This window comes from Globicephala melas, chromosome 13, assembly GCF_963455315.2.
Source record: "Globicephala melas chromosome 13, mGloMel1.2, whole genome shotgun sequence".
Lineage (NCBI taxonomy): Eukaryota > Metazoa > Chordata > Mammalia > Artiodactyla > Delphinidae > Globicephala > Globicephala melas.
In genome coordinates this window covers 77,874,204-77,899,460 of record NC_083326.1, presented here as the reverse complement: position 1 = coordinate 77,899,460, position 25,257 = coordinate 77,874,204, and the positions used below count along the sequence as shown (strand labels likewise).

Genomic DNA, 25,257 nt, shown 5'->3' with positions numbered 1-25,257 from the left:
TCTAAACAAAGGCATGTTGTTAATCCAGTGCATTATATTCTCAGAGCATCCGTTTCCAAAGCTCAGAGTCTGGTGGGCTCAAGGTTCTGATGGCCTCTGGTCTCAATTTGATTATATCCAGGGCGGGAGTAAATTAAATCAGGACTGACTTCTTGAATTCTACACATCTCACTCACTCAGCCCAGTGAAGAGCCCAGCAAAAGTTCCTCTGGCTTCTCATTGGCTCTGATGGGGTCACATGCCCAGCGCTGAGCCAGTGACCATAGCCAGGGGTTGGAAATGCAAATTGTTTTTTTCCCAGAGCTGTGAGTGAGCAGGGCTGGGTCTTCTGCCAAGGGCAGGGGTGGAGGGTGGAGTGATTTCCAAGGGCTTCCTTGGACCAGGGGCTGAGGAATGGGTGCAGGTCTCAGGGGAGGTGACACATGTGCACCTGGATTTTGGAACATGGAGGTGTGAAGGGCAGCCTTCATTCCTTTAGAAGTTCATGGGCACATGCTCTGTGCCAGGTGGGCAATATCTGTGCTGGCTGGCGGGACCACCATGCAGCTCACAATTGGGGGGGGATGAAGGCGGGGCCCCCTTCCTCAAGCTGTGCCCCCAGCCCTATCATAAGCTGCCTTGGGCTTCTCATTATTATGGGTCTGGGGTCCGTGGGTCTTGGCTTGGTGAGAGGTCTCAGGTTCAAATTCCACATGTGTTTTCAGACTTGGGGGAAGCAGAGGCAAAACCCAGACTTGGGAAACATACCATATTTGGATCATCCATATCCCTGGCTGTGTGACTTTGGGTTAATTGTTCTGTTTCTCTGAGCCTGTCTCCTCCGTAAGGTGAATGTGGTCATTTGGGATTTGATTTAAGCATTAAAGATGAGCACATGCAGGATGCTTCTGCTCCGAGCTGGGTTCCTTGGCATTTGGCAAACAGGACTGTCATCATTCGACCGTTGGTGAGGTCGTGAGGACCCACCTTGAGATGTCCGAGCAGTGGCCGTTGATTATCGGGCTGGAGTGGAGGTGGGGAGCACAGGTGCTGTGTGAGCAGGAGGTGGCAGTGCTGGTGGAGGCCCCTCCCACTTTGAGATTCCAGCATCCGAGCCCTGACTGTGTCGCCCAGCGGCCCCTCATGGGCTTTTGCAAGGATGTACTGAAACGTTGAGCTCTACACTGTTTTTTTGTTTTTTTTTTTTAATGTTATTGAAGTATAGCTGATTTACAATGTTCTGTTAATTTCTGCTGTACAGCAAAGTGATTCAGCTGTACATATATATATTCTTTTTCATTATGGTTTATTACAGGGTATTGAATGTAGTTCTCTGTGCTATACAGTAGGACCTTGTTGTTTATCCATTATTTTTTTAATTGAAGTATAGTTGGTTTACAAAGTTGTGTTAATTTCTGCTGTATGGCAAAGTGACCCAATTATACACATATATACAGACTTTTTTTAAGTTATTTTCTGATCTTTTTAAAATTTTATTTTATTATTTGGTTGCACAGGAGGGATCCATAGTTGCGGCCCACGGGCTCCTTAGCTGTGGCATGTGAACTCCTAGTTGCAGCATATATGTGGGACCTAGTTCCCTGACCAGGATCAGACCCGGGCCCCCTGCATTGGGATCGTGGAGTCTTAACCACTGCGCCACCAGGGAAGTCCCTACATTCTTTTTCATATTCTTTTCCATTATGGTTTATCTAGGAGATTGGATATAGTTCCCTGTGCTATACAGTAGGATCTTGTTGTTTATCCATCCTGTATATACTAGTTTGCATCTGCTAACCCCAAACTCCCAATCCTTCCCTCTCCCTCGGCACCCACAAGTCTGTTCTCTATGTCTGTGAGTCAGTTTCTGTTTTGTAGATAGGTTCATTTGTGTCATATTTTAGATTCCACATATAAGTGATATCATATGGTATTTGTCTTTCTCTTTCTGACTGACTTCACTTAGTATGGTAATCTCTAGGTCCATCCATGTTGCTGCAAATGGCATCATTTCATTCTTTTATATGGCTGAGTAATATCCCAGTGTATATATGTACCACATCTTCTTTATCCATTCATCTGTTGATGGACATTTAGGTTGTTTCCATGTCTTGGCTATTGTGAACAGTGCTGCTATGAACATAGGGGTGTATGTATCTTTTTGAATTATAGTTTTGTCCGGGTACATGCCCAGTAGTGGGATTGCTGGATCATATTGTAATTCTGTTTTTAGTTTTCTGAGAAACCTCCATACTGTTTTCCATAGTGGCTGCACCAACGTACATTCCTGCCAACAGTGTAGGAGGGTTCCCTTTTCTCCACACCCTCTCCAGCATTTGTTGTTTGTATATTTTCTGAGGATGCCCATTCTAACTGGTGTGAGGTGATACCTCATTGTACTTTTGATTTGCATTCTCTAATAATTAGTGATGCTGAGCAGCTTTTCATGTAACTACTAGCCATGTGTATGTCTTCTTTGGAGAAATGTCTGTTTAGGTCTTCTGCCCATTTTTGGAGTGGGTTGTTTGGTTTTTTGTTGTTGAGTTGTGTGAGCTGTTTGTATATTTTGGAGATTAAGCCCTTGTCGGTCACATCATTTGCAAGTATTTTCTCCCATTCCGTAGGTTGTCTTTTCATTTTTTTTTAAATGATTTTCTTTGCTGTGAAAAAGTTTGTAAGTTTGATTAGTTCCTATTTGTTTATTTTTGTTTTATTTCTATTGCATTGGGAGACTGACCTAAGAAAACATTAGTATGATTTATGTCAGAGAATGTTTTGCCTATGCTCTCTTCTAGTCTTATGGTGTCATGTCTTATGTTTAAGTCTTCAGGCCATTTTTTAGTTTATTTTTGTGCATGGTGTGAGGGTGTATTCTAACTTCATTGATTTACATGCAGCTGTCCAACTTTTCCAGCACCACTTGCTGAAGAGACTTTTTCCCATTTTATATTCTTGCATCCTTTGTTGAAGATTAATTGACCATAGGCGTGTGGGTTTATTTCTGATTCTCTATTCTGTTTTGTTGATCTGTTTGTCTGTTTTTGTATCAATACCAAACCGTTTTGATTACTGTAGCTTTGTAGTATTGTCTGAAGTCTGCGAGAGTTATGCCTCCTGGTTGTTGTTTTTTTTCCCTCAGGATTGCTTTGGCAATTCTGTGTCTTTTATGGTTCCAAGTAAATTTTTGGATTATTCTAGTTCTGTGAAAAATGTCATGGGTAATTTGATAGGGGTTACATTAAACCTGTAGATTGCTTTGGGTAGTATTGGTCTTTTAACAATATTAATTCTTCCACTCCAAGAGCATGGGCTATCTTTCCATTTCTTTGAATCTTCTTTAATTTCTTTTATTAATGTTTTATAGTTCTCAGCGTATAAGTCTTTCCACCTCCTTGGTCAGCTTTATTCCTAGGTTTTTTTTGTTTGTTTGTTGTTTTTGGTGTGATTTTAAAAGGTATTATTTTTTTACATTCCCTTTCTAATGATATTTCATTGTTAGTGTAAAGAAATGCAACTGATTTCTGAATGTTAATCTTGTATCCTGCTAGTTTGCTGAATTCATTTATCAGATCTACTAATTTTTGTGTGGAGTCCTTAGGGTTTTCTATATATAGTATCATGTCATCTGCATATAGTGACAGCTTTACCTCTTCCCTTGCAATCATTCTGTATATAATAGTTTACATCTGCTAATCCCAAACTCCCAATCCCTCCCTCTCCCAACCCCCTCGCCCTTGGCAACCACGAGTCTGTGCTCTATGTCTGTGTGTCTGTTTCTGTTTCGTAGATAGGTATATTTGTGTCATGTTTTAGATTCCACGTATAAGTGATATCATATGGTATTTGTCTTTTTCTGACTTACTTCGCTTAATATGATAATCTCTAGGTCCACCCATGTTGCTGCAAATGGCATTATCTCATTCATTTTTATGGTTGAGTAGTATTCATTGTGTATATACCACATCTTCTTTATCCATTCATCTGTTGATGGACATTTAGGCTGTTTCCATGTCTTGCTATTGTGAATAGTCTACACTGGTTCTTTGCCAGCATGCGTGTACGTGCAAATCACCCGGGTATCTTGCTAAAGCACAGGTTTTGATTCACGGGCGTAGTGGGGCCTGGGACTCTGCATTTTTGCCTGCCATGGGCAGTCTTGGTGAGGTGCCTAGAATCTGGGGGTGGCACCCTGTTTGCCCTCCAGGCTTGGCTAGGTGCTGCTGTCCACCCCCGGGTGCTGAGAGGTCCACGTGCAGCCTCCTATTTCCCATGCCTCGTAGGTCAAGCCAGGACTTGGGAAGGTTTGAGCTGGTGACTGTGCCCGCCACCCTGCACCCCACTTACGTATCTCCTGCACACCCACCCCTGGGAGCACCATATGCATTGCCCTTTCCACCCCTGCCCTCAAGCAAGCCCTGATTATATCTACCTGGACCCAGGGAGCAGCCCCTGCTCCCGAGCCCTCGGGGGCTCCCCAGTCAATGTCATGTCCATGCCCTTTAGCTGGGGTCCACCAGGGTCTTCAGCTGCTGGGTTTTGCTTTGCTGAGGTCTCAGTGTGGACACCACCTCCTCCAAGACACCCTCCTGCCTCCTAACCCCCACAGATTCCTCCTGGGGGTGCCCCAGCCCAGAGTTGTAACTGCTCCCCTTCCAGCCACCCATCCCCTGCAACAGACTATCGGCCCCTTGCGGGGCAGGAACTGGGTCTGTTCCCCTGGCTCTAGTGCTGAGTCCAGGGCTTGTAACAGGGTCGATGCTCTGGGAGGAGTTGATTGATTGAACGAATGAATGAATGAGAGAGCAAAGGAGTGAGGAACAAGTGAGTGAGCGTATTGACTAGAGGAGTTCTCTGTAGTCCATCGAGCATGGTATAGATGAGACCTGTTGTTGTTTGTAGTCTTTCCCTCACAGGGTTTATATATTCCGGGTAGAAGAATTTATCTGGGGGCCCGGCACATGGGGACTGTTCACAGGTAGAAGCTATTGTTTCAGCACATTTTATGCTGCACAGCCTGTTACTTCCGCCTTATACAACCCCACAGGTAGTGGTAGGAACACCTGTTCTCCCCGTTGGACACGTGAAGGTGAGGCTCGGGGAGGTCACGTACCTGGCTCCTGGTCACACAGCTCATCCAAGTGGAGGAGCTGATTTGAAGCCGGTGCTGAGATCCTTCTGTAAGGAAGCTGGGGGCATGGCTTTGACTTGCGAGTGTCCCGTGAGGGCCTCGGTCTCCCTGTTCTGCTCTCTGAGGACCCTCCGCCCTTACTGTCCTGGGATGCGGGGTATCATTCCCAACACCACAGCGCCTGCTGCAGTGGCTGCAGTCTCTGCTGGGCAGGTAGTGTCAGCTATACACAGTGATAGCCTGGCCCAGCGTGCAGGAAGGAGGTAACACCACTCGACTGCAGCGCTTATGCAAACAGGTCTGCAGGAAGGGCCTCTTCCCAGTGCCCTGGAACTGCTTTGCCTAATTCTAGTCCACCCTCCAGGGCCTGGAGAAGGGCGATGGGGCGGTTTTTCCAGTCCTCCTAGGTTTTCCTGCACGTTCTCCCTGGGCAGAAGGGATGAGCGGCCCTGGACTGTGATCTGGTCCCCGTTCTGCAAAGGGTTTCCTGTGTGACCCCAGGCTGGGCCTTCAACCTCTCTGATCCCTGGGCATGTCCAGGGGAACATCCAGGAGTCCCTGGGCCACGCTGTGGTTTTGGAGCATAGAAAAGAGCTTTGTTTCTTTAGTGTCAAGATTTGTGAAAGTCGTTGACTGGGGTCCCCTGAGCAAGGTCCCCAGTACCCCAGTCTGGGAGGGGTGTGGGATGTGGCCCCCTCTGCCCCCCTCCCTCTCAGAGAACAAAGGTGCCCGAGAGGTTACTAGGGTCCCATGGGGGGACTTTGGAATACTTCCAGTGCAGAAAGCCCCTTAAAAGTGACCATTTACACCTGCAGCATTTATACATAGACTAGTAGGACTTGTACGTTGTGTTTAAAAGTTTAATGAAGAATTGGGTTTCTGAATTTATTTATTTTATTTATTTATTTTTGGCTGCACTGGGTCTTCGTTGCTGCGCGTGGGCTTTCTCCAGTTGCGGCGAGCGGGAGCTACTCTTCGTTGTGGCGCGCAGGCTTCTCACTGCAGTTGCCTCTCTTGTTGCAGAGCACGGGCTCTAGGCACACGGGCTTCAGTAGTTGTGGCACGCGGGCTCAGTAGTTGTGGCACGCGGGCTCTAGAGCACAGGCTCAGTAGTTGTGGCGCATGGGCTTAGTTGCTCCACGGCATGTGGGATCTTCCCGGACCAGGGCTCGAACCCGTGTCCCCTTCATTGGCAGGTGGATTCTTAACCACTGCACCACCAGGGAAGCCCAGGTTTCTGAACTTATGACTTCAATAAGTTGAATATAGCTTTTAAAAAAATCCTATGGGGTAAAAATTGCGAAAATTGTTTTTAATTTTAACCCACCACTTCCTACCCATATCTGGTCCTGTCCCCTCTTTTTCTGAAAAATCATGTAAGGACATCCAGGGGTGAGTTTACCCTGAGGCTTTCAAAGCCAGCGCGTCAGGGCCCCACTCTGTATGGGTTCCTTACAAGCACCAGCAACTGACTTTTTGAAGAATTCCTAATGCTGAATGTTTTTCTTTAAGAGGGTCCCCCAGATTATATGTGTTTCTGGACCCCCCAAACCTGAATCCACCCTGATCACAAAGCACTCTGTTCTGAGGCCTCTTGATGAAAAATGCTTGGATAGAAAATGTTCATCTGATTCATTAATTGAGCACCTAATATGCAGAGACTTCTGTCCTCAAAAGCTTTTCTTCGAACAGGGAAGACCTTCCATAAATAAGCTTGTTAAACGATGCTGATTTTAGGCAGTGAAGAAAATACAGTACTGGTTTCTTGCACTTCTCCTTTCTTTAATGGGGTCCCTTGAGCATCAAATGTTTTAAACAGCAGCCTTTGACTTCCTGATAGTGCCCTGGCAGGCTCTCCAACCCCCAGAAATAGATGCGATGGAATCCTTCAAATCTAGTGATGGGGCCAGGGAGGATGCCTGATTAGATAGAGCTGCATTACAAAAATATTTTTAGCTGCATCGAGCCACCACATGTGGAGTGATTCCCGGGATGAACGCAACCACAGATGTACACGGGGAAGAAAAAGGACGCAGCTGCCCACTGTCCAGCGCCACCAAAGTGCCGAGCAGCATTGTGATGTCAGCAAAAGTCCTGACTCCAGGGCTTGTTTTGCATCCCGCGGCCGTGCCTCTCACGGCTTTATCCAGTGAGAGGTTAGCTGTTAGCTGTGTGGTCTCGAGGGTCTCGGTATGAAGTTCACACCATTACCCCATTTGTCAGATGAAGAAACTGAGGCTAAGAAGGTTAAGGTCCCACAGCAGGGCTGGCTGTTGGAATAGCCAGAGCCCTGAACCACTGTGATCACATCGCTTTTCCCCAAGTGAAGTCACTTTTTAACCCAGTCGCTTTGTTTTTTAACCTGTCAAATAACTGAGGATTTGCTTTTTCTTTTTTTAAGATGTACTCACAACAGTGAAAGAACTGAGGCCCCACCTAGATGGTGAGGCTGTTTCACTGTCAGTATTTAACGTATTCCAGGAGTTTACAAGGACTTCCTTTAAAGCCTCAGCTAGGGTGATACACATTCACTTAAAAAGAAAAACCCGCAGTTACTTGTAAAACTGCCCAGGAAGCAGCAGGTGAGAGTGGCCCCGGGGCTCTCACACCTGCTCAGGGGACCGTGTGAGGTCAGATGTGAGACGGGGACCCATGAAGGCATCAGTTTGGTGTGAAAGGGTGCCCAGGTGTCCCCCAGATCAGGAAGAAGCTCCCTAAATGGTCCTAGGTTTAGGGGACTCACATAAAAAAATTTTTTTTAACAGATTCTTTTCCCAGGACTATTAATACTTGACTCAGTCCTTGCTTTACAAAAGCAGGTGTTAAGACCTTCCATGGCAGGTTCTAGTGCCGAGGAGACCGAATGAGAAGTGAGGCTCCCTCTGCCCCTCGGGGGGGGCTTCTGTTCAGGTGTGTGCGTGTGAGTGTGAGCGAGGTAACTAGCATATAAGCCAGCTTGTTATATACAGTGACGAAGGAAACGGGGCAGAGAGGGTGCATCCCTTGGGACCACCACGTGGAGAAGGACCTTGGGACAGGTGGTCGTGAAGGCCCCCCTGAGGTGGCCGCCCTGAGGCTGAGAGCAGAATGGAAAGAAGGGGCCGGTGTGTGGAGGGAAGAGGGAAGGATGCTCCAGGCGGAGGTGGGACCGAGCTCCATCAGCCCGAGTGATGAGAGGACGGGAGAGTTGGGGGCAGATCACGGAGGCCCGCCTTGGCTGTAGGAAGGACCCGAAATAAAAGACTCAGTACCACCTGGATATTAACTGTCTAATTTGTATCTCCGGCCGGGCCATCTCCTCTGAACTCCAGACTCACCTAGCCCCTGCCCGTCCCCTTGATGTCCCAAAGGCATCTCACGCTTAACACATCCCAGGGCAAAGCCCCCGTCGCCCCCCACCCCGGACCTCCCATCCAGGCTGCCATCAGCTCTCACCTGGGTTAGTTATCGTAGCAGCCACACCCCCCCAAGACCTCCTGCTCCTGTTCTCCCTGCCCTGCCCTCGTATAGACCCACAGTGATGCATGGTGGGGGGAGACTCCGAAAATGGCAGTCCTCTGCTAAGGCTGCTCCGTCTCGCCGAGGAGAAGAAAGTCAGGGCCGCCTGGTCAGTGCGTGTCCTGCAGAGCCCTGCGCCCACCACCCCTCCGATCTCCTGACCATCTGCCTTTTACTCCTTCTGTTCCAGCCGCGTGGACGTTCTTCCTGTTCCTGCCTCAGGGCTCTAGCACGCACCGTTCCTTCTTTCTAAAATGCTTTTAGAAGCCAGAGTAGGCTTTCCACGGGCGCTTGGAGCTGGGTCACTCTTGTTGGGGTGGGGGGGGGCCTGTCATGTATGTTGTAGGATGTGGAACCGCATCCCTGGCTGCCTGTAGCACCTTTTCCCAGTGCGACAGCCAGAACTGTCTCCAGACGTTGCCAGGTGTCCCCTGGGGTTGAGCACTCGCCTCCCGCGGGTCTGTGAGGCCGTTCCCAGACCAGCCCACGGAGACTTGCACCAGCTGCCTGCGGTCTCATCCATCCCCGATGTGCTCGATGTGTCTGCGAAGCGCTTCTCACTGCCTGAGATGCTCCGTTTTCTTTTCTTTTTTTTCTTTTTTTTAAAAAGTGTGTTGTTTTCCTTCTTTAGCCAGTGTGACTTTGATACCATTAACTCTTAAGTGTCATTTTCTTTCTTAAGTTTTTGGCCACACCCCACGGCATATGGGATCTGAGTTCCCCAAACAGGGACCGAACCCACGCCTCCTGCACTGGAAGCAGAGTCTTAACCCCTGGACCACCGAGGAAGTCCCTCCGTTTTCTGTCTCTATCATTTCCCCCACTGGAACCCCAGGAGGGATCATGTCTTTCGCATCGCTGCTGAAGCCAGCACGCAGAACAGGGTCTGCCACCTGGAAGGTGCTGCAGTACCTGTGGCTCCCCCTGTAATGAGTACATGACCGGTATTGGGGTGCGGCCGGGCCGGGCATGGAGCAGCAGTGGGGGGGCGGGGCGGGAAGCGCGTGCGGGGAGGAATCAGGTCGCTGATGCTGCCTCAGCTTTTGGAAGAGGCATTTGTCCGGGGGCGGGGGGACCGGGGCTTTCCTGCCGGAATCTGTTGTGCAAAGGCATGTGGATGAGAGAACCGCCTGGTGCAAGTAGGGAATTCTCAGAGCTTCTCAAACACAGACTTGCGTACAGATCCTGGGGATCGAGGTGAAATGCAGGTTCTGAGTCAGCTGGTTGGGCCCAGCCAAGACCCTCCACTTCTCACAAGCTCCCTGGTGCTGCTGCCACTGCTGTCCAGGCTGCCCTTTGAGCGGCTCGGCACTGCCTGCCAAGACACGGGCTAGATGAGACGTGCTCCTTCCTTCATGAGCCCCTGTGGGCCCCCAGTTGCCCTGCTGTTTAACCATCACAAGCTCAACACTAAGTGCAGGGAGGGGGTCTGGGAGGGTAGGGCATGCGGCCCGCAGAGGAGAGAGCCCCGTGTCTTTCCTTGAGCTGTGAAGCCCTGGGCCAGCAGAGAGCAGGGAGGCCGGGGCTCCAGGCTGAGAATCCTCCCCAGACTTGCAGAGAGAACTTTGCAGTTGAGCTGAGCCTCAAAGCCGCCGGAAACCAACCCACACCGCAAGGCAGGAGGAAGTGCCCGGCCCACCCTCCTTCGTGGTTTTTTCATCTTTCCTTCCTTTGTGGGCTGGACACTTGTCTTGCCCTCTTTCTGGGTCCCCGATGGGGCCTCTCGGGGCTGGGTGGGATCAGATGCCTCATGAAGATCTCTCTCGTTCTCTCTCTTTAAATTAAAAACCACAACTTGAAGGAAATAGCAAGTGTGAGGAAGTACATGGGGGTGGTGAGAGCCGGATTCAAAGCTCTTCTACTAGCTGTGTGATGATGGCTTAGTCACTTCACCTCTCTGGGCCTCATTTTCTTGCCTGTAAAATGGGGGGTCATTGGCGTCACCCATCATTGGGATGTGAGGGTGATTAAACATGGCTGAGCTCACAGAGTACTCAGCCTGGCACAGGAAACACGTGGGGGACTCAAGGGGGAAAGTTGTAAACCCACAGAAGCTGTGTGCCCCTGGACCCCTCATGGGTAGACCCCTCCCCGCTGGTCACTGGGGCAGCATCGCTGGACCACTGGCCACCGTGTATCAGCTCCGGCCCCGGCCCTGGGCTCAGGGTGAAGCAGAGCTGTTCCCACGGGTGGCAGGGAGGCCTTTGGCTGAGTTGGTTCAACCAGCCCCATGGGCACCTGGGGGTGGGAGGGGAAGAAGGAAAAATGAGACTGAAACTGGCCTTTACAGGACTATTGAATCAGAACCTGCATTTTACCACGATCCCCAGGATTCGTGTGCACGTTCATGTTTGAGAAGCGCCAAGAGTTCCCTGCTTTCTTTTTGTATTTTTTCATTTATTTCTTTATACAGCAGGTTCTTAATAGTTATCCATTTTACACACATCAGTGTATACATGTCAATCCCAATCGCCCAATTCATCACACCACCATCCCCACCCCACCCCCGCCGCTTTCCCCGCTTTGTGTCCATACGTTTGTTCTCTACATCTGTGTCTCAATTTCTGCCCTGCAAACTGGTTCATCTGTACCATTTTTTAGGTTTCACATATATGCGTTAATATACAATATTTGTTTTTCTCTTTCTGACTTCACTCTGTATGACAGTCTCTAGATCCATCCACGTCTCTACAGATGACCCAATTTCATTCCTTTTTATGGCTGAGTAGTATTCCATTGTATATATGTACCACATCTTCTTTATCCATTCATCTGTTGATGGGCATTTAGGTTGCTTCCATGACCTGGTTATTGTAAATAGGGCTGCAATAAATATTGGGGTGCATGTGTCTTTTTTTTTTTTTTTTTTTTTGCGGTACGTGGGCCTCTCACTGCTGTGGCCTCTCCCGTTGCGGAGCACAGGCTCCGGACACGCAGGCTCAGCGGCCATGGCCCACGGACCCAGCCGCTCCATGGCACGTGGGATCCTCCCAGACCGGGGCACGAACCCGCATCCCCTGCATCATCAGGCAGACTCCCAACCACTGTGCCACCAGGGAAGCCCACATGTCTATTTGAATTATGGTTTTCTCTGGGTATATGCCCAGTCGTGGGATTACTGGGTCATATGGTAGTTCTATTTGTAGTTTTTGGAGTAACCTCCATACTGTTCTCCATAGTGGCTGTATCATTTACATTCCCACCAACAATGCAAGAGGGTTCCCTTTTCTCCACACCCTCTCCAGCATTTGTTGTTTGTAGATTTTTTTGATGACGCCCATTCTAAGTGGTGTGAGGTGATACCTCATTGTAGTTTTGATTTGTATTTCTCTAATAATTAGTGATGTTGAGCAGCTTTTCATGTGCTTCTCCGCCATCTGTGTGTCTTCTTTGGAGAAATGTCTATTTAGGTCTTCTGCCCATTTTTTGATTGGGTTGTTTTTTTTAATATTGAGCTGAATGAGCTGTTTATATACTTAGGAGATTAATCCTTTGTCCATTGAATTGTTTGCAAATATTTTCTCCCATTCTGAGGATTGTCTTTTCGTCTTGTTTATGGTTTCCTTTGCTGTACAAAAGCTTTTAAGTTTTATTAGGTCCCATTTGTTTACTTTTGTTTTTATTTCCATTGCTCTAGGAGGTGGGTCAGAAAAGATCTTGCTGTGTTTTATGTCAGAGTATTTTTGCTATGTTTTCCTCTAAGAGTTTTATAGTGTCCTGTCCTATTTTTAGGTCTTTAATCCATTTTGAGTCTATTTTTGTGTATGGTGTTAGGGAGTGTACTAATTTCATTCTTTTACGTGTAGCTGTCCAGTTTTCCCAGCACCACTTATTGAAGAGACTGTCTTTTCTCCATTGTATATCCTTGCCTCCTTTGTCATAGATTAGTTGACCATAGATTCGTGGGTTTATCTCTGGGCTTTCTATCTTGTTCCACTGATCTATATTTCTGTTTTTGTGCCAGGACCATGTTGTCTTGATTACTGTAGCTTTGTAGTATAGTCTAAAGTCAGGGAGTCTGATTCCTCCAGCTCTGTTTTTTTCCCTCAAGACTGTTTTGGCTATTCTTGGTCTTTTGTGTCTCCATACACATTTTAAGACTTTTTGTTCTAGCTCTGTAAAAAATGCTATTGGTAATTTGATAGAGATTGTATTGAATCTGTAGATTACTTTGGGTAGTATAGTCATTTTCACAATATTGATTCTTCCAATCCAAGAACATGGTATATCTCTCCATCTGCCATCTGTTGGTATCGTCTTTAATTTCTTTCATCAGTGTCTTATAGTTTTCTGCATACAGGTCTTTTGTCTCCCTAGGTAGGTTTATTCCTAGGAAGTTTATTCTTTTTGCTGCAGTGGTAAATGAGAGCGTTTCCTTAATTCCTCTTTCAGATTTTTCATCATTAGTGTATAAGAATGCAAGAGATTTCTGTGCATTAATTTTGTATCTGGCAACTTTTCTGTGCGTTAATTTTGTATCCTGCAACTTTACCAGATTCATTGATTAGCTCTAGTAGTTTTCTGGTGGCATCTTTAGGATTCTCTATGTATAGTATCATGTCATCTGCAAACAGTGACAGTTTTACTTCCTGTTTTCCAATTTGTATTCCTTTTATTTTTCTTCTTGATTGCCGTGGCTAGGACTTCCAAAACTATGTTGAGTAATAGTGGCGAGAGTGGACATCCTTGTCTTGTTCCTGATCTTAGAGGAAATGCTTTCAGTTTTTCACCATTTAGCAGGATGTTTGCTGTGGGTTTGTTGTATATGGCCTTTATTATGTTGAGATAGGTTCCCTCTATGCCCACTTTCTGGAGAGTTTTTATCATAAATGGGTGTTGAATTTTGTCAAAAGCTTCTTCTGCATCTATTGAGATGATAATATGGTTTTTCTCCTTCAATTTGTTAATATGGTGTATTACATTGATTGATTTGTGTATATTGAAGAATCCTTGCATTCCTGGGATAAATCCCACTTGATCGTGGCATATGATCCTTTTAATGTGGTGTTGGATTCTGTTTGCTAGGATTTTGTTGAGGATTTTTGCATCTATATTCATCAGTTATATTGGTCTGTAATTTTCTTTTTTTGTAGTATCTGTCTGGTTTTGATATTAGGGTGATGGTGGCCTCATAGAATGAGTTTGGGAGTGTTCCTTCCTCTGCAATTTTTTGGAAGAGTTTGAGAAGGATGGCTGTTAGCTCTTCTCTAAATGTTTGATAGAATTCACCTGTGAAGGCATCTGGTCCTGGACTTTTGTTTCTTGGAAGATTTTTAATCACAGTTTCAATTTCATTACTTGTGATTGGTCTGTTCACATTTTCTATTTCTTCCTGGTTCTGTCTTGGAAGGTTATCCCTTTCTAAGAATTTGTCCATTTCTTCCAGGTTGTCCATTTTATTGGCATAGAGTTGCTTGTAGTAGTCTCTTAGGATGCTTTGTATTTCTGTGGTGTCTGTTGTAACTTCTCCTTTTTCATTTCTAATTTTGTTGATTTGAGTCCTCTCCCTCTTTTTCTTGATGAGTCTGGCTAATGGTTTATCAATTTTGTTTATCTTCTCAAAGAACCGGCTTTTAGTTTTATTGATCTTTGCTATTGTTTTCTTTGTTTCTATTTCATTTATTTCTGCTCTGGTCTTTATGATTTGTTTCCTTCTGCTAACTTTGGGTTTTGTTTGTTCTTCTTTCTCTAGTTCCTTTAGGTGTAAGGTTAGATTGTTTATTTGAGATTTTTCTTGTTTCTTGAGGTAGGCTTGTATAGCTATAAACTGCCCTCTTAGAACTGCTTTTGCTGCATCCCACAGGCTTTGGATCATCGTGTTTTCATTGTCATTTGTCTCTAGGTATTTTTTGATTTCCTCTTTGATTTCTTCAGTGATCTCTTGGTTATTTAGTAACATTGTTTCACCTCCATGTGTTTGTGTTTTGTACATTTTTCCCCCTGTAATTGATTTCTGATCTCATAATGTTGTGGTCAGAAAAGATGCTTGATATGATTTCAATTTTCTTAAATTTACTGAGGCTTGATTTGTGACCCAGGGTGTGATCTATCCTGGAGAATGTTCCATGCGCACTTGAGAAGGAAGTGTTATCTGCTGTTTTCAGATGGAATGTCCTATAAATATCAATTAAATCTATCTGGCCTATTGTGTCATTTAAAGCTTGTGTTTCCTTATTAATTTTCTGTCTGGATGATCTGTCCACTGGTGTAAAAGTGAGGTGTTAAAGTCCCCCACTATTATTGTGTTACTGTCGATTTCCTCTTTTATAGCTGTTAGCAGTTGCCTTATGCATTGAGGTGCACCTATGTTGGGTGCATATATATTTATAATTGTTATATCTTCTTCTTGGATTGATCCCTTGATCATTATGTAGTGTCCTTCCTTGTCTCTTGTGACATTCTTTATTTTAAAGTCTATTTTATGTGATATGAGCATTGCTACTCCAGCTTTCTTGTGATTTCCATTTGCATGGAATATATTTTTCCATCCCCTCACTTTAAGTCTGTATGTGTCCCTAGGTCTGAAGTGAGTCTCTTGTAGACAGCACATATATGGGTCTTGTTTTTGTATCCATTCAGCGAGCCTTCAGTGTCTTTTGGTTGGAGCATTTAATCCATTCACGTTTAAGGTAATTATTGATATGTATGTTCCTATGACCATTTTCTTAATTGTTTGGGGTTTGTTTTTGTAGGTCCTTTTCTTCTCCTGTGTTTCCCACTTAGAGAAGTTCCTTTAGCATTTGTTGTAGAGCTGGTTTGGGGGTGCTGAATTCTCTTAGCTTTTGCTTGTCTGTAAAGCTTTTGATTTCTCCCTCGAATCTGAATGAAATCCTTGCCGGGTAGAGTAATCTTGGTTGTAGTTTCTTCCCTTTCATCACTTTAAGTATATCATGCCACTCCCTTCTGGCTTGTAGAGTTTCTGCTGATAAATCAGCTGTTTACCTTATGGGAGTTCCCTTGTATGTTATTTGTCATTTTTCCCTTGCTGCTATCAATAACTTTTCTTTGTCTTTATTTTTGCAAATTTGATTACTGTATGTCTCAGTGTGTTTCTCCTTGGGTTTATCCTGTATGGGACTCTCTGCACTTCCTGGACTTGGGTGGCTAAAAACTTTCCCATGTTGGGGAAGTTTTCGACTATAATCTCTTCAAATATTTTCTCTGGTCCTTTCTCTCTCTCTTCTCCTTCTGGGACCCCTATAATGCGAATGTTGTTGCGTTTAATGTTTTCCCAGAGGTCTCTTAGGCTGTCTTCATTTCTTTTCATTCTTTTTTTCTTTTTCTGTTCCGCAGCAGTGAATTCCACCATTCTCTCTTCCAGGTCACTTATCTGTTCTTCTACCTCAGTTTTTCTGCTATTGATTCCTTCTAGTGTAGTTTTCATTCCAGTTATTGTATTGTTCATCTCTGTTTGTTTGTTCTTTATTTCTTCTAGGTCTTTGTTAAGCATCTCTTACATATTCTCGATCTTTGCCTCCATTGTTTTTCCGAGGTCCTGGGTCATTTTCACTAGCATTACTCTGAATTCTTTTTCTGGAAGGTTGCCTATCTCCACTTCATTTAGCTGTTTTTCTGGGGTTTTATCTTGTTCCTTCGTCTGGTACATAGTCCTCTGCCTTTGCATCTTGTCTGTCTTCCTGTGAATGTGGTTTTTGTTCCACAGGCTGCAGGATTGTAGTTCTTCTTGCTTCTGCTGTCTACTCTCTCTCCCTGCTTTTTTTTTTTGGGGGGGGGGGCTGCACCACGTGGCTTGCAGGATCTTAGTTCCTCAACCAGGGATTGAACCCAGGCCATGACAGTGAAAGCACTGAGTCCTAACCACTGGACGGCCAGGGAATTCCCAAGAATTCCCTGCTTGGCACCAGGTGGTTCTCCCATCCCCATGCCTTTGCACAAAAAATCCTGGCAGGAAGGTCCTGGTCCCCTCCCCACGCCCCTTAGGAGAAGCTGCTCCCGGGCTAGAGCTTCCAGGTGCCACCTAAGGGGTATTGTTCTTAGCAATAAGACATTTCTTCGGCTCTCTGCCTCGGTTTCCTCATCTGTAAGGTGGAACTATGTTCTTACCTTGTAGGATAATAATGTAGGGCTCTCAGAACAGTACCTGACACCTTGGGAGCACATAGAAGGTCAGCTGCTGCTGCTGCTATAATTATCACCATCATCATTTTAAAATGACAATCTCACTGCGTGTCAGGCATTATGCTAAGCACCTTACCTGTGTTTATCTCATTCAATCATTTCATTAACCCCATGGTCCTGCTGGGATATTCCCACAATCCCCATTTTACAGATGAGAAATCAAGGCTCTGGGACATGCAGTGGCTCACCCAGGGCCACATGCCTGGTCAGGAGCAGAGCCTGGACCGGCCCCCAGGTGTACTTGACTTCACTTCCCCTCTGATATTGGGGGGTGCTGCTTGGTCTGTACGCAATTCACAGATGAGGAAACTGAGGCTTGGGGAGTCACTAAGGTGCCCGTGGTGAGGGACAGTGTGGTTCTAGCTTCTGGAGAAAGGCAGCTAGCCTTCAAAGACACCTGCACAGACCTGCCAGGGGCTGTGCGGCCAGGACCCAAAGACACCGTGTCCCCAGTTCGATTCCTGGCACCTGCCTCACCTCTGGGCGGTCAGACCTCTTCTTTGTTGTTAATTTTCTCCTCCAGACACACAGTCAGGCTCTTCAAGGTCCTTCTGCCTCTATCCTCCTCCTGGGACCTTGCTGTCTGCTCTCCCTCCCAAGTCACCCAGGGTCCCTCTGGCCCTTTGTAGGATGTCATAGTGCCGGGGGGCCCTTCTTACCACCTTCACAGGCATGGGGACCGGATGTCTCCCAGTGCCCCCAGAACCTGCAGCATCCCCATTTTTGGCCTCTCTTCCCTCCTGGGGAATTAATCAGATCTACTTCCCAGGCGTGTCCCCAAATGTGGTCCTTCCAGCAGCCCTGGGACAAAGCTCCTCTGAGAGCCCCATCCAGGACTCGGCGAGGCAGAGCGGGGTTGTGATGCTCTCCAAGGATCTGCAGACTGACTCCTGGGGGCACCAAAGGGTGTGGATGGCTGGGGAAGGAGCAGAGCCTGGGGGCCAGGTGCCCTGCCCACACCCGCCGTCCCTTCTGCTCAGCTGTTCGGTCCACACGCCGTGTTTTGAGCCCCTGCGCAGCCCTCAGCTGTGTGAGGCCTTGAGGCTGTGGTGCTGTGGAGACGAGAGTCCTGTCCCCGTGCTCTCGGATGCCTGAAGGCCTCCATCCATGGAGCCCTTGCTCTTCGCCAGGCACCGTGCTGAGAGTGACAGCCGCACGAGGCTCCTGTGTGTAGAGGAGCGAACGGAGGCTCAGAGAGGCTAAGTCACTTGTCCCAGGTAGCAGAGCTGGTAGAACCCAAGTCTGACTCCAGAGGCTGTGCCCACTTCACAGATGAGGAGACTAAGGCTGAGGAAGAGTTAGCAGTAGCCAAGACCCCTGGCCAGTGAAAGCCAGAGAGGGCTTGGGGGTCTCCTGCCAACTAGCAGCTGCTCGCTTCCTTTCCGTTCTCCCCACATCCCCTCTCAAGCTCCACGTGGCCCCTTTAACTTGACCTGTTCCCATCCTGGGGGCTCTGGGTTTTCTGTTTCCTCCTGTGGCTGCTTCCCACTCACAAGGAAGGAGGGGAGGATGGGGGCTGTGCCAGTGTGGGGCGACTGTCATGTGCATGGGGAAAAGGGACAGGGGCGGTGAGATGATCTTTCACAGACTGAACACACCCGTGACCCCAAACCCAGAGCAAGGGCAGAACATCCTCAGCCCCAAGAGCTCCCTCCTGCTCCCTCCTAGTCAGCATTCCCGGTAGCTGACCGTGAACCTGCACAGGTGAGCACCTCACTTTTTGCTCTTTATATCGATGGAGCGATAGTGCAGTGGTTCTTTGCTTTTTGGTTTTTAAAAATAGCTTAGGGATATTTTAAAACAGCCTCATTGAGATATAATTCACATGCGGCACACTTCGCCCACTTGAAGTCTACAGTCAATTTTAGAATGTTTTCATCACCCCCAAAAGAAACCCTGTGCCTACGAGCCATTAACTATCCCCCGGCCCCTGGCACCCCCCAGTCTGCTCTCTGTCTCTATGGATTTGCTCATTCTGGACATTTCGTATAAATGGAATCATACGCTGTGTGGCCTTTTGTGTGTCTTCTTTCACTGCTAAGTGGGGAAATAAGGTTCATGCTTGTGAGGTTCATCTGGTTGTAGCATGAGTCAGTACTGCATTCCTTTTTTGTGGCCAAATAAGTATTCCATTGCTGCAGGCCAGCTGCTCTGTGTCGCCCCCTTTAGAACTGGGCTCTCGGGAATCTAAAATGTTGGCGGCCACTGACGCCGGCTCCTGAGTTTGGCCAAGTGCTGCGAGCAAGCGGAGCTGGGAGCGCTGGGGGATGGGGAGAGGCGGAGACACACAGAGATGGAGAGGACACGGAGGCGTCGGGGCCCCAGGCAGGTCCTGCTTCTCCTCCCTGAGCCTCAGCATCCCCATCTGTAAGATGGGGGCAGGACAGGGGTCAGCTGTGTCATGACAGAAGCTTCCAGCTCTGACGGTGCTGAATTCTCCGTGTACGTGACACTTCCTCCTTCCCAGCATGGGTTGGTTCTAGTTTCAAGTTCTGAATCTGAGGGCTCCTGGACATCCTCGTTTTAAGTGGCTAATATCCTTCCTCCTCTCCCCACTGGGCGTGCCCCCTTGTTCACCGGAATTCCCAGCCTGTGCCCTGGGTCCCTTCCAAGGCCACTGCCCGTTGAAGTCCAGGGAGCTGGAAGCAGATTCCGAGAACAAAGGATGGCCTTATGCGGGAAGGTCAGGTAGATGAGGGACTTGCCTGCCTCCACGCCTGCAAACCCACAGCCTCTAGGACCCAGCAACACCTGTGAGCAGCAACAGTGTCTGTGTTTGAAATTCACCCTCTCCTGCAAGCATCTCTCCTCCCTCTCTCTTTTTTCTGGCCGTGCTACTGTTTGGCATGCAGGATCCTGTTCCCCGAGCAGGGAGACCAGGGATGGAACCCACGGCCCCCTGCGGTGGAAGCGTGGAGTCTTAACCACTGGACGACCAGGGAGGTCCCTCTCTCTCTCTTTTTTTAAACAGCCTTACTGAAATACAGTTCACATATCCTACAATTCACCCACTAAGATGTGCAATGCAGTGGCTTTTAGTATGTTTACAGAGTTATGCATCCACCACCACAGTCAATTTTACAACATTTTCATCATCCCCATACCTGTAGACACCATCCCCATTCCCCATCACTCCCAATCCCCCAGCCCCTGGCAGTCGCTAAGCTACTTTCTGTCTCTATGGATTGATTTATTCTGAACATTTCATATGAATGAAATCATACACTGTGTGGTCTTTTGTGTCTGCCTTCTTTCACTTAGCACTGTGTCTTTAAGGTCCATCCGTGTTGTAGCCTGTATCTGTATTTCATTCCTTTCTATGGCTGAATAATATTCTCTTATATGGATAGACCATATTTATCCAGTTATCTGTGGGTAGACATTTGGGGTGTTTCTACTTTATGGCTGTTAGGAAGAATGCTTCTATGAATATTCATGGGCGAATTTTTATGTGGGTAAGTGTTTTCATTTCTCTAGGGAGATACCCAGGTGTATACCTAGGAGTGGAATCCCTGGGTCACATGGTAACTCCATGTTTCTCACTTGTTGAGGACCTGCCACACTGTCTTCCAAAGCTCCAAGCCAGCATCCTGCTTCTCTGATTCCAGAAGGGCCAACTGAGGGTTTCCCTACTTGGGTTCTCTGACCCCTCGGAATGGGGTGCAGATCTTGTGTTGCTGCATCTTCCTGGGGGTGGGTGTCTAGGACGTTTATCAGATTCACAAGGGCATCTCTGAGCCTCCAGACCCTCTGTCGTCCTGCCAGTCCAGCGGTTAGAGGAGGAGACGGACCAGTGCAGCATATTCCAGTCCTGTCTCATTCTGGACTGTTCGTGTGGAGTCTGCTCAGGATAGAAAAACACAGCTTGAGAAGTGATGAACATGCTCTCTGACATCTGCTTTCTTTTCTCACTCTTTCCCCGGTGCGCCCCCTCCTTGGTACCCAGCAAGGAGAACTTCAACAACATCCCTGACCTGGAGCTCAACCCGATCAGATCCAAAATCGTCCGTGCCTTCTTCGACAACAGGTGGGCCTTTCTCCTGGAGCTGCCGATGGTGGGTGACTTTGGGGGAGCATTTGCCCTTGTAACTTCTTGCATGACTCGTGTGCTCGGAACAGCCCCTTAAACTGACGCAGAGAAGAGGGGGCTTTGTCAGGTAGGAGCTACAAGCCACAGGTCCAGGGTCTGGCAGTCCTGGATTCATGGCTGGGTGACTTGGGACAGCTCACTCAATCTCTCTAGGCCTCTGTATTAGTTAGCTATGGCTGTGAAACAAATTACCCCCAAACTTAGCAGTTTGAAGCAATATATATTTATTGGCTAACCATTTTTGAGAGTCAGGGATCTGGGTTCTCAGGCTCAGAGTGGGTCAGCTGGGGCTACATTCACCTGAAGGCTTGACTGGGGGAGGCTCTGCTTCCAAGCTCACTCTCCTGGCTATTGGCTGGAGGCATCTCATGGACCAGTCACCAGGGCTACCACACCTGGCAGCTGGCTTCCTCCAGAGTAAGCTGTTCCAATGAGAGAGAGAGAGAGATTGGGCGCCTGAGATGGAAAACACCATCTTTTGGTAACTTCATCTTGCAGATAACATGCCATGACTTTTGCTGTATTGTCCTCGTCAGAAGTCACTGGGTCACCTCGCACTTGGAAAGGGGACCACACGGGGCACGAATACCAGGAGGCAGGGTCACTGGGGCTGCCTCGGTTTTCTCACGTATAGAACGGAGGTGATAATAGCACCTGCCTCTCAGGGTTGCTGTGAGGCTGTGCTGAGATGAGGTATGTTAAAGAGCCAGGGTAGCTGTCGTTACGCACAGCACCCTGGCTTACAGACTGAGGCAGAGAGAGGCACCATGGACAGTATCCCAAAGCTGAGGCTGACACCAGAGTTCATGTCCCCAAATGTCTAGTGTCGTCGGAGTTGAAGGACTCACATATCCCCATGGAGATCACTGTGTCTGAGGCTTGGTGGAGAGGTGCAGGGGTGGGGGGGTGAGGGGGTCACGCCCTCTCCAGGCTGCCAGAACCTGTGGACAAACACACCAGGGGCCCAGGCCTGACACCCTGTGTCTGCAGAGATCGCTGAGAAGCAGAGAGAACTGGCAGAAAGAGGAAGGAAGGGAATAGGCATGTCCCTTCCTTGAGGTCGTATCATGGGTGGGGACTCCCGGACGGGTTTCAAGTTGTACGAGCCTGAACCGCCCAGCTCTGGTTCTGCCAGGGCTGCAGGGCCCTGAGGAAGACTCCGGGCCTCACCTGTTTATGGGTTGGGGCTACGGGGTCCTCAGGCTGCCCCAGAAAATGCAGAGGCCTTCCTCCCGGACCTGTGGGGTGAGACCTGAGGAGAGAGTGCCCAGGAGTTAACTAGGCAAAGCAGAGAGAGACCAGAACTGCACGTGCAAAGACCCTGTGGCACAGGGAGTGGTGCGAGTGGCAGAGAGGGCCTGGCTGGAGCACAGAAGGCCAAGCATGGTGAGAGGTGTGGGGTGGGCAGGGCCCTCAGCTCCTTTTTAATCCTCGTTCTGCCTGCGGAATCCCAGAGGGAGGCCTGGGTGGGCAGTGAGGCAGAGCAGGATTGGGGGGGGCTGACAGCTAGTGGAGAGGGGAGGTGGCAGGGGGAGCGGTGATGCGGCCCCCAAACGTGGAGACGACATGGTTGTCAGGGCCTAGAGTTGGAGACATCACAAGAAGATGGTGCAGGGTGACCAGAGCCTAGTGACACCTAACGTGTCTGTATAGACACACGCCTGCGTGTATGTGTCTGTGAGGCTTGTTTCCAAACGGCTGGACGAGACTGGGCCAGTTGTGAAGTTGGCCGGGCCCCAGGGACCCAGCCTTCTGTGGGTTGGAGCTAGAGGGGCTGGTGTCTCCTGGCCCTAGGTGTGCTAAGGTGAAGAGAGGATGACACCCCAGAGGTCCTGGCAAACCCTGCTTCCCCCGAGCCTGTGGAGCCCACCCAGGGCCAAGGGCTTGGTTCTTCCATCCTCACCGCCAGCCCAGGAGGAGACAGGTTGGGCTGGAGAGGGGCCCGAGGGAAACCTCTGGTATCCTGATTGGGGGGTGGGTTTCTCAGGTGCACACATTGGTCCAAATGTAAGATATGTGCCTTTTACTGTATGTAATTACTCCTTAAAACAAATCTGGGGACTTCGCTGGTGGCGCAGTGGTTAAGAATCCACCTACCAATGCGGGGGACACGGGTTCGAGCCCTGGTCCGGGAAGATCCCACATGCTGCGGAGCAACTAAGCCTGTGTGCCACAACTACTGAGCCCGTGTGCTGTAACTACTGAAGCCCACATGCCTAGAGCCCGTGCTCCACAACAAGAGAAGCCACCGCAGTGAGAAGCCCGCGCACCGCAACGAAGAGCAGCCCCCCCGCCACAACTAGAGAAAGCCCACGTGCAGCAATGAAGACCCAACGCAACGAAAAATAAAAAAAAAGTAAATTTAAAAATTTATAAAACAAACAAAAAAACAAATCTGGCCCGAGGTGGCTTGGTGCTCAGCTGTCCCCTGTGGGAACCAGAACAGATCCAGGAGTCGCGTTTTCAGCTCTTAGAGTGGAATTTAGGCGTTGCCAGGCTTCTGTCCATGAGCACTGCCTCTGCTGAGGGGACAGTGCGTGAGCAGGGGCCAGAGGACAAGAAGGCGTGCCCTGAGTCAACAGTCCATAGTCAGAGGCAGGAGAGACCCGCTACCGTACTTGGGGCATCTGAGGTTAGGACAGAGCTCTTAAGGGCAGCGCAGGTGCAGTGGCACCTAAAGGGTGGAGGAAGGGGCCTTAGTCGATCAGGGAACGTTGAGTGCCCAGAAGGTGGGCATTGAAACAAGCTTTGGGGCCCCTGGGGAGGGGAGTGTGGTGGGAAAGGGTGGTGAGAGCTGGGCGGCTGGGACCAAACCTCTTGGGCCTGGGAGACCAGGTTGGGGGCTTGGGGGTCACCCCAAGAGCTGGAGGAGCTTCCCAGAGGACATCGAGCAGGGGAGCGACAGAGTCTGATTTGCTTTTTGCAAAGCTCATTCTGTCTGCGTGTGGTGTGCCCGCTGAGATGGTGGAGGCTGGACCAGGCTATCCCAGGAGAGACGAGGAGGGATCCCAGAGAGATCGGAGGAGTGAAACTGGAGATGGACTGGATATGATGGGGACGGAATCAAGGGATTCTCGGGTCTGCAGGTCTGCAGTGCGGGCAGCTCACGAGGCACCTGCTCTAGGGAATTGCTATCGGAAGATGACGCCTGACAGCAGGAGAGGGAGGGCAGTGGCCAGTAGGGGGTGGTGAGAGCCTCCCCTGTGGGGCCTAGGGCCTCGGCCTGGGGCGGTTGCTTAGAGACACGGTGTGGAGAAGGGGAGGCCCCGGGTGAGTCGGTGGGCAGCCCAGAAGTCACCAAATAAGGGAGGATTAAGGAAAGGCTTCCCTAGCCTGGACCCAGAGCAGCTCGGCGCCTGTGCCTCCTTCACATCTCGTCCTGTTTCAGCAAGGAGGTGGGGGAGGACTCAAGAGGAGGGGATTTTCCTTTCAAGAAATACCAGCGTCCACCTTGCTTCCTAAGACGTTTTGAACCAAGAAGCTGGTCTTGGAGGGCAGTTTGAGCTGGGTTTGTCCCCACCTCCAAGGGCTCTGATCCTTACAGGGTCATCGGAGAGTTAAGGAAGCGAAAAGACTGCTCTAAATCAGGCCTCCTTGCAGAAAGAATGCTCTCGTGCTGCGTTGCAGATTTGGATGTAGCCCCTGTTCTTCTGTCCCCCGACCCAGGTCTCGGGTGCTCCGTTGTGGAAGTGGACTGGAGTGCACGTGGGTCTGGCTCTAGGTGCTGCGTCTGGGTTTCCTCGGTCTCTGCATTGTGGTCACCTTTAGAGACCATGATGCTGGCCCGTGTGGGCCTCCTGGGGACACTAGGAGGAGAAGGGTTGCCTAGCCCCTGAATCAGGTCCTGATGCTGAAGCAGCCAGGTCTCGACCTTCCCTGAGAAGGACCCGTCCGTGGCCAGCCTGCCCCGGGGTTGATCACGTGTCCCCCGAGCTCACTGTCATCCCTCTCGCTGCAGCCTGAACCCCTTGAGAGGGACGTGCAACCCAAACACAGTGGAAAGACCTCCGAGGAGCCCAATACATCCTGGGGCTATTTTTACGCCCTGTAAATTTGGACTGTGCCCCTGACAGCAAGAACTCTGAGATGATTAAAAATCTGCCTGGAGTAGCGGTGGAAAAACTTTGTAAGAGAAGATTTCCGGGAAGATTGAGAGTTTTTACTCCAAGACTAGGCTTCCAGAAGATCTCGCCTTACCTCTCAGATTTGTTGTTTCATGATCCACCTTCCCGGTTCCAGGCTTGGGAGCCACCTCTTTCTGGAAGATGTCCTGGCATGGAAGATTGGGAATCGCGAGATCTCTAAACTGTGAAGTGTGGTACTTCAGGGGCAGTATTTGAAAAGGAGTAGATGGGCCCCTAGAGAGAGAACCTCGAATGTATTCCTTTAAAACGAGATATGGTCCTAACCGCAGGTGGGACCC

General features: G+C 48.9%; 1 protein-coding gene across 1 annotated transcript in view; it reads left to right on the top strand.

Moving 5' to 3' along the window:
• The window catches only part of TESC (tescalcin), a 62,788-nt gene that overhangs the window by 27,839 nt on the left and 9,692 nt on the right, over positions 1-25,257 (top strand). The window contains exon 3 of the mRNA XM_030860418.2: positions 20,691-20,771. Within this exon, the coding sequence (XP_030716278.1) occupies positions 20,691-20,771 (81 nt within the window). The remainder of the gene's footprint in view (positions 1-20,690; positions 20,772-25,257) is intronic.